General features: G+C 37.4%; 1 protein-coding gene across 1 annotated transcript in view; it reads right to left on the bottom strand.

The window, feature by feature from the left end:
• Lama2 (laminin subunit alpha 2) overlaps window positions 1-14,191 on the bottom strand; it is a 586,091-nt gene that overhangs the window by 310,249 nt on the left and 261,651 nt on the right. The window contains exons 11-12 of the mRNA XM_050138074.1: window positions 8,804-8,944; window positions 5,351-5,524 (exon numbers count right to left, since the gene is read on the bottom strand). Coding sequence (XP_049994031.1) covers window positions 5,351-5,524; window positions 8,804-8,944 — 315 coding nt within the window. The remainder of the gene's footprint in view (window positions 1-5,350; window positions 5,525-8,803; window positions 8,945-14,191) is intronic.

The following is a 14,191-nucleotide window of genomic DNA, read 5'->3' as shown; positions in this document are numbered from 1 at the left end:
CTCTGTCTATCCTAGAAGCACTATGTATCCACGACATTACTAACCTCAAACTCAAAGTGACCCTCCCTCCTCACTTGAGTTCTGGATTTCAGGCAAGAGTACCCTACTCGGCTTGAACTTCACTTTTGAACAATGTTGAGAAGCGTGGAAGATGACTGCTAGTGTTTTAACTTTTTTAAACAAATGAGTTTGAAATTGCTTCCAACTTCCAGAGAAACTCCCCCTCAGGGGTCATATGTCAACACCCTAATTAAATAATTTTTTGATCCTTGTTTGTTTAAGAATGTACCATCAATCAATGTATTTTCTCAGATCTTTTTATGTAATAAGATCCACACTGCCTGAGCGATTCCAGCATTCATTTTCTTCCTGTACACAGATGTAAAGTGGGCTCTCCAGAGAACGTCTAGGGAGTACAACAAAAGAATTTGCCAGAGATGCTTCATGGAAAGGCTTCATCAGGCAGAGCTTAAACCCAAACTAATTATAGTCATTACTAGCAGCATAAACTAATGGATGTTTCTCTGAACTAGTCAAAGATATCCAATATGATGGTATCAAAAATAAGAGTGATTTTGTCAAAAAGAAGTCTCCTATGGTTAATTCAGTAATGTTCAAAGACAGAATTTTAAACTTAACAGGAATGTAAAAACTGAAACAAGTGCACCAAAGCAGCTTCTCTGAGAATTTTACAGACACAGAGAACTGCTCTTGGATACTGCACCAACCATTTCAGTCCACTAGGGGACCCTTAAGCAAATGACTTTATCAGTATTCCAGCAGCATTTAGTTTACTAATGCAGTAAATTAGCCTAACTCTGAAATTCCCAAACTGTTTCTGAACAGCAGCTGCTTTCTGAAAGCCAGCAGGGTTCTCTGTCCTCTATCTAGCTCTGTGCTCCTCTTCTGCCTGTTCCCCCACACAACAACCACTTGCACAATGCCCTAAAGACAAGCAGTAACATTTGCCCAGGATTGTGAAAATAAAATGTTACCCACTGCACCCAGTGGGCAGCTGAGTTATCCCTTTTGGAGAATTGAGAATGATATGGGAAAATCACATAGAAACAAACTCTCAATGGTGCCTGACATCTGCTCACATAGGAGAAAACATTGGCATGATTACTAATGAGGAATTAATTCACAGTTGAGATGATGAAATAGTCTTGGTGGCCTGTATATAAATCGGCTAAAATCTTCTGAATTTCATCCATGATTCACACATACTTACCATGTTGTAAGGAGGCTGCTTGTTCATTTCCTGGTTGCCCAGATGCCCAAAATAATCACACAGAAACTATTATTTGCAATACTGTTTGATCAATAACTTAAGCATATTTCTGGCTAACTATTAATTCTTAAATGAACCCATTTCTATTATTTTACATTTTACCTCAAGGCCTGTGGCCTATGGGCAAGGTTCCAGCTGACAGCTTGCATCTTTCCCCTCTGGCAGCTACATGGCATCTCCTGAGTCTGCCTTCTTTCTTCCAGCATTCAGTTTAGTTTTCCCCTCCGAGCTCTGTCCTACCCTATCACAGGCCGAAACAGTTTCTTTTTTCATTAACCAATGAAAGCAACACATAGAAGGACTTACCACACCATTTCCCATTTTCTGTTTAAATAAAAAGGAAGGTTTTAACTTTTACATAGTAAAATTACATATAGCAATACAGGTATTAAGCAAGAATTACAGTTATAATATTTATATCTACTTTATCTTTTATCATATCTAAGGAAAACTATAACTATTTATTCTTCAACTCCATCAAAGACTCCAGAAAGATGTAATATTACCTAAGTAAGCAGGAGGCACATAATAAGCAACTTTCAGAGTTCTAGAAATAACAGAGACATCTTGCTGTCTGGAAAGTCACCCAAAATTTTCTGTATTCTTGGAGCAACCATCTTCAGCCTACAGGCTCAAAGTATCCAGCAGACTTTTAAATTTTAAAGACAGTTCTGTCTATATTGGCAATTTATCAGAAGCTTTTTTCTGTATTCTACAGAATGTCTTGAAGACTTTTTCATAAATTAGGAACTCCAAAGGACTGTCTCGCCTTCTTTAGCTAACTTCAGAAGTCATTTTTCTTTGGGTCCTATATGTCCAGTTCATACAGCATAACATCAAGCAGTCCAGACAAGAGCAGTTTCTTGCCCAGATGTCTAAAAAAATCCATAAGAAGCCTCTTCGATGCCCATCTTCCTCTTGAAGTAATTGGTACTGCCAGGAGCAGATGTGTCTCATTGTCATAAAAAGTCTTAAGCTCTTAAAACATTTTAAATGCCACATTCTGTAGTCTTTGAAAGGTTTGAAAATTATCTATCCATCTGAAATATGTCTCTGTACATCTAGAAAATCTAACTAACATGACTACAAGCTTGACTATTATAGATGATTNGCAAGCAGATCTCTGTGAGTTTGAGGCCAGTTTGGTCTACAGAATGAGTTCCAGGATAGGCTCCAAAGATATACAGAGAAACTGAGAGAGAGAGAGAGAGAGAGAGAGAGAGAGAGAGAACATTTGTATCAATAAACCAAGATTGCAGGGTTCTAGCTGGCAGCGCATCATGTCTTTCCACTCTGGCGGCTACATGGATTCTGCTTACTCTGCCTTTTTTCTCACGGCATTCAGTTTAATTTTCCCCACCTAGCTCTGTTCTACCCTATCACAGGCCAAAACAACTTCTTTATTCATTAACTCATAAAAGCAACACATAGAAGGATTTCCCACACCACTCCTAAAGACCCTTACTTTCCACAAAGTAGTGTTGTTTCATAGGATTAAAGGTATTCTGTAGTGAAGTGGTTTGCATTCTTGAGTTTGGTGACAATCAGGATGACTTGTATGATGTCAAAGGAGCTCTTTTATCAGGTGTGGTTAGGGTGCTAAGAGATGCAGGAAGAGCTTTATTACAGGAGCACACACACACAGCATCTTTCCCCTCTATTTCAAGCAGCTGTATAACTAAAGACATAGAAACATGTTTCTCAATTTATCCCATTTACTTTTAAGGAAAAGTGATTACATTTCATGAATAATTTTTTTACCTTAGGAATTAACACTAAAAAAAGTAGAGACGACATCATGTTCTCATTGTCTACAGGCCATGGATATCAATAAGACTCAGCGATTAAGCAGATGTAAAAGAAAATCATGATGTACTATTCCTATCAGATTCTGGCAGTGGCTCTTATTCAAATGGCAATTACTGGCAAAAAAAAGAATTAGCCTTAACTGTTTAGAGAAGGGAGCTTATTGAATTTACAAACAAGGACCTACAATTTTCCATTTCCTTAGCAAGATATTAAATCAAGCAAGCTAAGTGTGTCATCATGACTATAATTTACGTGATGTGACATGACAGTTAAGATGTACTGTGGTAATTTCTGAGAGCTGGCAGTATTATTGTGGTATCAAAAATTTATATGGTTCAGTTATTAAGGCAAATTGTTTCATTCATACTGAGGATGCTGACAGTAAACCACTGAGGGCTTCCACAGTACTCTAAAAAATGCCTTCCGTCGTCAAAGAATTTGCACACTCTGTTACCATCATTTTGCTCATGGAATGGAAATGGGGATACTGGCAGGCAGTGCTCTGTGAGGTGAAAATGATCTGCTGCAGAATATGAAGTGTTTCATTGTGGGTGGTTAGAAGAAACAGCTCAGCCAGACGAAGGAAGTTATCTTTGGGATCAAACTACTATGAACAGGATGTCCAAATGCTTTGCTCTGATGTTATTTCATATCCCACTTGCTTGCTTTCCTTCTGTTAGTTTGATTTTCAGCCAACAGAAAGAAAAGGCATATGACCAAAAAAGAAAGGATGGAAAATATGGTAATGGTAATTTCTATTAGCAACTATCTTTAATTAGCTAAGTTTTAACATAGTATCATCAAAAAAAAAGAAAAGAAAACAAGAAAGAAAGAAAAAAAGAAAAGAAATGTTTGAAGCTCATTTGATTTTGACCCAAATTTCTTCATGAAGCTCTTTCAGCAACAACAACAACAAAAAAAGAAGTTCATTTTTATTTTTCTACTTTTTGGCAATGTTAATAAGCAGAAGAAATTCAAGGCAGGCATATAAGAGGTTTCTAAATAGAATAGGATAAAACGACTTCATGTCATAAAGGGCCTAGCAAATAAAAGTTTAATTATATTTTTATTACAGCTATTGAATTTTATGCAACATATGCTGTCTACGTTAAAATACGTGTTCACTGAAAACCTGCTTTATTCATTTACACATTTTTCGTAGTAGCATTTAGAAGCCTGTTAAAAATAAGAACCTGGTTATGACTTAAAATGTTTCCATCAGTTAAAATTACCAGTTCCTATTCATTGAGCAGTCTATATCTACTATCATTTTTGTTTCAATGCTCACATATTATGTAGTACAGATAGTAATTGTAAGTATACTTTTGTTTACTTAACCAATGAAAGGGTTTTATTTTTTAATATAACCAGTATTAACAATATGTTCTCAGAGGTGGAAGGTGATGTCATTACCCCATCACTAGGTTTTGCCATTGCCAGCATCTGGTGTAGTGTGGTAACTTAATCCCTGACTAGATACTAATTTTCATACACTAGGAAAATTATTCACATAATAATTAAATTTAGTTTCTAACAAATTATTTGGCAAAAGAAAACAGAATCCTAAACACACCAAAAAATACATCTAGAGAGACTTTATGTACAATAGCAAAAACTTCACACACACAAATACGTACATACACTGTGAATTTTCAAGGTTGCTCTCGTTGTTCATCTCTGTGTGTATTTTACATGTGTGCTTTCAATATGGCTAGTTCAGGGTACTTCTCTGTCCGAATTTCTAAAAAGTATGTAGTCTATACATATCTCATAGCAAGCATTGAGTTAGATACATAATAACTCTATTTTTCCAATTAGTGTGCATATTGAATAGAAGGAAAAGGCAACTGCCTTGCTTATCAATTTTGAAATAAAACTGAAAGAGATGAGGGGGACTTTGTAAAATATGCCACCCTAGACTACTGTAAAAGACAGTTATATTTAAATAAATATATCATGGTTTACTCCAACATCTGAAATATGTTTTCCAAAAGACTCTAGCGATTACATTAATAGTCATTGTTTCAAAAAGCTTACCTAGAACCAGTATAAAAATCTAAAGCTGTCAAAGACTTTTGCTATCTCCAACTTTTTATCAGTCATGTCATGTGAAGATTGTCCAACTTATCTCATTATGTTGCTCCTGGAAATCTAATACAGTAGATGTTTGATTTCAATTAAAAAGTATTAACTAAAACTCACTTTCTACATAGGCCATTTAAAATATAGTTTCCATCAGAATGGACTTACTTTGTTTCCCAGATATGGAGCTGGTGCCCTCCAGTAGTATCCATTCAGGAGGGACCTCCGTGCCTCCGAGTTGCTGATGCTTATCTGCTGAGGTGAGTCTGCATCATCAAGCTGGGGAGCCACCTGAATGCGGCCTGAGATGTCTGTGAGATACCAGCCACGCATATCTTGAATCTTAAAGAAAATATAACAGTTTCTGGTTACAAAAACAAAAACAAAACACACAACACACACACACAAGCAAAAGATAGAAGTAGTTCATTTATTCCAGCATTGAGCTTGCTGGTTTTGAAATTAGGAGTGGGGAAAAGCTGCAGACACTTAAAAGCCGTAGGGACTGTATCCGGTGTATATATCACCATGCTTACCATGTATATTCCCATAGAATCCATTGTTTATTTTTTAATTGACGCTTTTGAGAATCTTGGATGACCCATGTAATATTCAGTTTTTACTGTTCCTTAAAAAGTGACTCCAAGGGCCAGCGATGCATGCTTGCACACATGCATGAGCATGCCCTTGTGGCAGATGTGTCTGTGCATACGAGTATGCAGATACAGTGTGGGTGCATGTGGTGAGGTTAGAGATTTGCACCTACTGTCTTCCTCAATTCCTTCACCATTCAGGTTTTGAGACATATTCTCTAACTTTCCTGGCCCTGATTTGGTTAGATTGGCCTTCAAGCCCAGAACTCTCCCATCACTGTCTCCCCAGTTTCTGGGGTTATTGGCTTGCCGAAAGGCACAAGGGCCATTTATGTGAGTCCTAGGGATTTTAATTCAGGTCCTCATGTTTGCATAGCAAGCAGGTTGGTAGCTTAACCGAAAATAGAAGTTGATTCTAACTCACACAATTGTTATAATGTCATATAATTTGTCAAATAATTTGACTTGGAATTTTAGACTCTTCACTTCAGTCATATTTATAACTGTCTTATGAAACCCAATATCTCACAAGTGTTGCAATTGTATTCATGGAGCAGAGTACAAAAGGAAATCATACGTGCAAGACCTAAAAAAGGTAGTTCTTCATTCAATATTTCAATGCTTCCTACTTTATAAATGTTTTGTTTTGAGGCTCCAGGTCATTTGAATCCACAAGAATGTTGCTATGACAACATATACCAAAACTGAATATATACTTTTCCCACATGATTTAAGTACTCTGGGGACTTATAGCCTGGCCCAGAAAAGGAAATCACTTTAAAGTAGGAATAAAAAAAATGAGTAATGATTCTGTAATGATTTGCTTTACAGTGTTATACCCCAGTCAAGGTCAGGCCTACCTTCTACTTCCAATTGAAGCCATCCTGTCTAGTTTAGACAAGGTACTGTTTGCTGAGACCTACCGGCAAAGACACCAGGGTTGTTTTAGTTTCATTGCCACTGTGACAGAATAGCTAACATCAACACCTTAAGGTGGGAAGGATTTATTTTGCTTCTAGGTTCCAGAAGATTTGCCCATCACAGTGGTCAGGTTCTGGAGGAGAAGAGCCATTTAACTCCTGATGCCTGGTAGGCAGAGTATAGAGTGGAAGAATCCATTGTCTGATTCATCTTCCCAAAACCTTTCCTTTGGACTTCTTTCCTCTTGCCAGGCCCTACTTACAACATTAATGCCATCTTCCAATTGTCTATTCAACATTTTAATCTATCAGTAGGATAAACCATCTGTGTAATGAGAATCCATGTAATCCACACTTCTTTGCCTATATGCAGAGGAGTACTCTACTTAAGACCTTCTCGACCCTCAGTCTAGGCAAGCTGATAACCAAGGTAAATCACCACCAGTTTCAGAATACTACTGCCCAAGGGATAGTTGGTATTGCAACTGATTAATAGCAACAGGGTGTTAAGGTTAGCAATGTATAGACTAATTATAACTATTAATTTTCTTTTTTTGTGTAGAGATTATTTGATTTATTTTTGTTCATCTTTAAAGCTTTGGGATATCTAAGACAGCCTTGCTCAAAAGAAAAGACCAAACCGGGTCAAAGGCTATTGGCTAAGTAAACAATAGTAAATTCTGACATCTGCTTCTCTATCTAACTTTAGTTGTCCTTCAGGTGTTCTGAGACATTTTAATAAGATTGTGGATCTTCGTTCTGAAGACCAAGACTTGAGTGAGACCTCTTCTCTGTCCCTTGGAAAACCATAAAACTTAAATTTAGCAGTGGATTTGTCAGGAACTGTTAAGCATGACTCTGTAAACAGAATGAAGAAGTTAGACTTTGAGTCCATTTGTTATTGTTTCCTTGAAGTTTTCTTTGAAATCAATACATTGGATAAGTATCTAGAGATCCTCACTCAGACACAAGAGTACAGTCAAAAGCTACTTGACTTAAAAGCGATATAGACAGTACAACATTTCATGATTGTGCTCTGGAGTAGTTTGCAGATTGAAGCTGGAAGAAGTGCTTAGGAGGGAGCTTATCAAAAATATCAGTCTGTAAAATGTAACTCTGGCATGCCTCTCTGCTGTTCACAATTGAATAATAACTCTCTAGGAAGAACCCCACAGTGTCTCCGGGGTCTCTCTCCAGAGATCTATGTCTTCATTTACTCTAAATGCCTATTCTCCCAGCCTGCTTCCTATATGGTCTGCACTCAAAGTTCAGACAAGGTGACTATGGCAATTCCCCCAAATCCCGTTTTCCACGTACATTTTTTCTACATGGGAACAAATGGTTCTCTGAAGACAGACAATGAGGAGCATGATGGGCAATGTGGGTAGACATGTAACATGTGTTTGCTTTAGAAAGACAGTCTCATTTATTCCTGAAAAGCTGACAAGACCGGTTTCTATTAAGTTACACTGAGATTATATTTGTGAATGGAAATGCAATATTTACCATTGTGATTGTATGTTTTCTCTCATACATCCTGTGCTTGGGATGAAAGCAAAATGATTTTCATTATGATTCACACAGGGGACCTGAAAGGATTGTATCTATCTCAAAGATGATTCAGTCCAAACACTTACAATAATACTGTAATAAAATTATTTTAGTTGTTTGGGGGTGTGGTGTGTGTTTGTATATGGTATGTGAATGAGGGTGGATACCCATCGAGGTCAAAGGAAGACATCAGATTCCCGGGAGCTAGAGTTACGGTCAATTGTGAGCCACCGGCTATGCGTATTAGGAACCAAACTCCAGTCCTCTTCAAGGACAGAAAGCACTGAGTTATCTCTCTAGACCACACGTACAATCTAAATGTTTTGAGACAAAGTACAAAAACAGTATTTGAAGGAAATCCCTTATGCATTCCTTCTGGACAAGTTTAAGTTTTATCTAAGGTTGCTTTCGTTTGTTTGCTTTTGTTTTGTTTTTTGATTGTTGTTGTTGTTGTTGTTTTTTTTTTTTTATTCAGTTTCCTACAAAAGAACAAAAGTAGCAGAGATGGGGAGAAGCAGGAGCTTGGGGCAGCTTGTGAGGGCAATGAGCGTCCTTACATTTCCATAGGTCCAGTAGGAACTCTGACATCTGTTGGATACCCCTGAACAGAAGCACTCATCACAGCCTTTTGGATTGTCCTCTTGCAAGTTGAAGAAGCCAGATTTGCAACGGCTGCAGTCTTCACCTTCAACGTTCTCCTGAAAATGTAGGGAGCTGTATTAGCAACAGAGGCTCTTCCAAGGAATGGCTAGATCTCTGCTTGCATAAGGAAAACATGACTGTAGTCCTCATTTTACCTTCGCACCCACTTTGAAAGCACAACAACGTAATGGAAAGCAATTGTTCTAAAGTGTCCTGTTTATACCTGTTGCTCTAACATCACATTCTCTCTCTGTCTCTGTCTCTGTCTCTCTCTCTCTCTCTCTGTCTCTGTCTCTCTCTCTCTGTCTCTCTCTCTCTCTCTGTCTCTCTCTCTCTCTCTCTCTATATATATATATATATATATAATGTATGTATATGTGTATTGTGGGGTTTACTGAGTACTAAGCACTGCACACAGACTTATTATTTTGATATTTATTAAGAATGTAGATTAAATATGCTGAATCAAAAAATTGTGTTAGTCTGATGAACATGGAGACAAAATTAAGCTCACCATTCTGTGAGCAACTTCATCTTCAAATATATGATGAAATCAAAACATTTCTAATAATACAAAAAATTGCCAAATACCTTCATATTACAGGTTAAAAATAGATGCATTTGAGGTAAGCAGAGAAGTTTGAGATGTGGAGAATTTGGGGAGAATATATATAGATAAGTAGAAAAGGGAGAAATTTTCCCCTTCTTGGCTTAATAGGTTATTTATATAGTAATATTATGGCGAAAACTCATTCTTATTTAGTGACTGTTCTCCAGATTAAGATCATTAATCTTCCTCCCAGTACACAGAAAATGTGTTTGCTTCTAGGTGAGGCAATATTGTGTTCTCAGACCAAAGGAAGCTGACTACTCAGCGAAAGCCTGGAAGGTGTCAACTCTTTAGTTAAGAATTGCTTAATTCTGATTTTGACCTCCAAATGAAGGCTTCCTCTGCAGGAAATAGATTTCCAGCATCCCTAAGCGTGCATGACTCTCTATCCCCCTCCTTCCTGCATTCTCCTTCTGCCTCATTGTATAGTTTTCTCTTTCCTTAGACAGATAACGTGTTTCCTTACTGTTTCTGTAGCTTCAAATGCAGTTTTATTATCATCACAAAACCGTATCAGAGATTATTCTTTCCAAATTTATGTAATATTTAGTCAGAGGTGGAAGCCTGTTGTTTTATTTCCAGTACAGCGGCTGCACCTGAATCTAGTACTGAATCCGCCAATAATTGAGGCTTCAAAGGAGCAGCCCCTAAGAAACTTTTATATCTCTCTGGATCTGCCTTCTGTCCTTGTTGTCGAATGCAGTTTTAACTAAACCTCTATTGTTCCATTATCAATAAGACTTGAGAATCAGAGGCTGGGATGAAAACCTGCCAGCTCACAGAGGTTGAGGAGCAGCTAGCTGACCTTCTTTCTTTTCCAGTGTCTCTGAAAGATAGTTTCCTTCTGCTCTGCCAAATCAAAAGAGACCACCACACCCAAAGTCCCTCCTTGCTACTTTTGTGGTTGTCTCTACTATCTTCCATACAGTCTCTTACTCTTTATAATAATTTCTGTGAACTAGTTGCTAGCCCTACCTCTTGACACAAGGTAGACTTTATTTAATTAATGAAAACACAAAGTCAGGTGCACAGGGTTATCATATAGCACACAACAGAAACCCTTCCATGTATATATTCCCAGAAAATAGCAAGTTTCCTTGACAAGGTTGAGAAATGGCTCCATACTTCATACAGGTTTACTAATATTAAACAAATTGCTTGGTGGTAGTATTTTTATGCCTATCAAAGTGTTATGCACATAGTAGATGCTTATTAAAGATATATTTGAGAGGCTAGGGAGATGGTCTAGTTGGCAAAGTGCTTGCTGCATATGTCCAAAGACCTGAGTTCTAGCACAAACATTCAAGTTAACAAACAAAAGAAAACAAACAAACCAAAAAAAAAAAAAAAGCATAGCAGTAGATGCTGGGTGTACAGTGTGAGCTTCTAATCCCAGTACTGGAAAATCAAAGTCAGGAAGGATATCAGGCTTCCTGGATAGGCAATCTGAGCAAAATCCACAGACTCTAAATTCAGTGAAAAGCCCCTGTCTCAAAATATAAATGTGGAGTTTAATAGAGGAATACACCCAACATAGCCTTCTCTGGCTTCCATATGAATGTTCACGTAGACAAACCAACACATACATTCACACATACATAAATTTATGTAGTAAGCCAATTTTGAGAATATGGGGTGGTAAAAAATGTAAAAACAGAAGACAGAAAATGGTCCCCAAATAAGGAGAAATTTGCAAGAACAAATAAAGAGGTTCTTCTTAGATCTGAGAGATTTATTTAAACTTTGATTTTTGGCTCTTAATATTCATGACCTATTCGTAACTCCAAATATTTTTGCATTTGCTGGATTCTTAACAGGCTGGCATGCCTACAGTGCCATCCCATGTCTTCACATATTTCGTTTGGCTATGTATAGAAAATAAAGTGTGGTTACTAACATTCTCACCAGTTTTAAATTTTCCAGGCTGATTTCAAATATTTTGTGACAATAGATGTCAGCAAAATACATCTACTTTCAGACCTCTAGGGATAAAAAATCCCCAAAGCTGAAAGGAGAATCTTCAAAAGATTGGACAGGCAGGAAAGATGAAACATTTCTAGAATTATAAAATTTAGCTTTTTCTGTTGAAGACACAGTACAGCTAGTCTGAACACTGTGTTCTTCTGGGCTCTGTCTAGTCTACTTTTCATTTACTCTAAATTGGAAGCAAATAATGCCATTTTTCTGAGATTCAGACTGAGCTAAACAATTAGAAAATTTTAGACATCAGCTACAAATCCCTTAGCTGCACTTTAGCTTTGTAATGTGACCTTGAGAAAAATTATAAGTAAATCACTGCATATTCAGTTTAATCTAATAACCTGAATCAGCACATTAAAGTGGGAATTCTAGGTACTGTAAGAGATGAGAGTAGAGTCAAGGTCTCTGTTCTTAAAAGCCAGTGTCTATCTAGATAAAAGGATACACCTGAAATCAACTTTGCTGGGAGGTAGAGTATGGTATAATGTAACCCTGAAGCAAATTAACTTATGAGAACATACTTAAGGAAGCACAAATTCTTACTGTGAAGGCTTTATGATGAGAAGGGAATTGCAAATAAACCTTGAAGCATGGTTTAAAAGTTCTACTTGTCAGTAGGTATAGGGAGACATCTATGCTAAGAAGGACAGTGAAAATAATGTTTAATATGAAGGAGGTTTCATTTGCCACTTATTATTCCAAAATAAACTCCCTGAAACTTTCCTATATGGTAAAAATTTCATTTGTTATTTAAAATTAAAGGCTGGCTGTCAAATAATTGACATTTGAGGGTATCCTAAGAGACAGAACCTCTTCTCTTAGGATATGAGAGGAAATTAATGTGAGCTAAGCAGTAGACAAATTCAAAGATTTATAACTGAGGCAGTTGACAGTCATAACTAAAATGCTTATGAGATGTGAGACAGTGGGACACAGACACATTTCATTACTATACAGTACAGGAATGGGTTAACTCAGCAGGTTTGTATGTTCAAACACATCATCTAACAATGAATGTTATATTAGGGCAGTGGTTCTGATCCTTCTTAAGGCTGCAGCCCTTTAATACAATGCCTTATGCTGTGGTGACCTTCTCGACCATAAAACTATTTTCATTTCTAGTAGTTCATAACTTAACTTTGCTACTTTTATGAATCATAACGTAAATATTTTTGTAGAAAGATGCTTGTCAGTGGGGTTGTGACCCAAAGGTTGACAACCGCTATGATATGGGGAACTGAGGCACGATTAATAAAAATCAGGGACAGATAAGCAAGACATCCAGGCACTGGCTCTTACCTCGACCTCAGTCAGAAATGGCGAACCTGCCTCCAGGAATCTCAGAATAAGACTAAGAGTAGAGTTGTCTCCTCCCATTTTATAATCCTTTCTAGGAGTGGGATTAAAGGTGTGCACCACTGGGATTAAAGGCATGCACTGCCTGGTTTCTTTGGCAATTACTGTCGCTACTGGGATTAAAGGGGTGTGTTGCCACTACCTGGGCTGTAAGGCTGACCAGCAGGGCTGCTTTATTCTCTGAACTTCAGGCAAGCTTTATTTATTAAAATACAAATAAAATTCCACTGCAGGGAACTAACCAAAAAAATATTTGAGTCAACCTTCTAAAATAGTTTTGTATCTGTGTGAACTAGGTTCTCATTGGCTACTTTCTATTAGTACTCACTAAATGTCTTATCTCACTCATCTGGAGGCTCCAGAGTCATGCTGTATCAGTGAGACTCCATGGCTAATATAGATGAAGTAAACATTTGCTACTTGAGCATTCCCTAGTGATGTGATTATCTCTTTAACAAGACCCTGGCTGCAAGAGTTGAGCGAGCTTCCTTAGTTAGCAGTACTCCATCCTTGTCATACATGGTAGGAGATTACCCATTCTGCATGCTTTTGCTGGGAGAGAATGACTAACTCCTTTTGCTTTGTTTCTCCTGGGCTCATCAATGTGTATCTTCAGTCTACAGTTATCCTCATCTGAAGCTGTTCGTGTGGTAAAATGTAACGTGAATATAACACATTTTTACGAATTCTGAAAGTCCTTCTAAGAAGTTACTGAAACTTCTGTGGTCTCTAGAAACCCCAAAACACCAATAAAGCATTGATAGTCGAGTTAGAACATGGTGTCCAGCCTCTGTTTTTGTCTCGTTTAGTTTAACTATTATTTGAACTAAGGTATTTTAGGTCCAGTCACAGTTCTCAAATTAATTTTTCAGTTTTTTCATAATAAGCTGCAATGTATCAAAATGTCAACATGGCAAAAAAAAAAACTTATTTAGAGCATAATGTTGTAACCAATGGGCATTACCCTGTCTCAAGCATCTGAACTTGAGTTAATCAGAGTCTGCTAACTAGTTAGACCTTGTTCAAACAAGGGGAAATATCTAGACCTAACCAATCCAGTTATTCCTGTACTTTATCTTCAGTTTGTCTACAGATGCTTACTGGTCACTTTGCAATGCAGCGCTCTCTGAGTCTCCTCTGGTTCTGAGTGTTATGTGATTCGCGTAACATCTTTACAAGGAGCCTTCATGTTAATGTTTGATGAGATTAAAGTGCACTCATTAAACCCAAAATTGCAAGACTGTAACTGTTGCCAGGCTCTACCAGAGACAAATGTTAACACACAACTAACTATAAATGGTGGTGACTTTAAGACCTACTTATGTGAGGACCTTTACTACTTCTGCTGTAGTCTGAA

The sequence above is a fragment of the Alexandromys fortis genome, unplaced genomic scaffold (genome assembly GCF_014885135.2).
Source record: "Alexandromys fortis isolate MF-2015 unplaced genomic scaffold, M_Fortis_MF-2015_v1.1 scaffold_14, whole genome shotgun sequence".
Taxonomy (NCBI): domain Eukaryota; kingdom Metazoa; phylum Chordata; class Mammalia; order Rodentia; family Cricetidae; genus Alexandromys; species Alexandromys fortis.
This window is presented reverse-complemented; position numbering and strand designations above follow the sequence as displayed.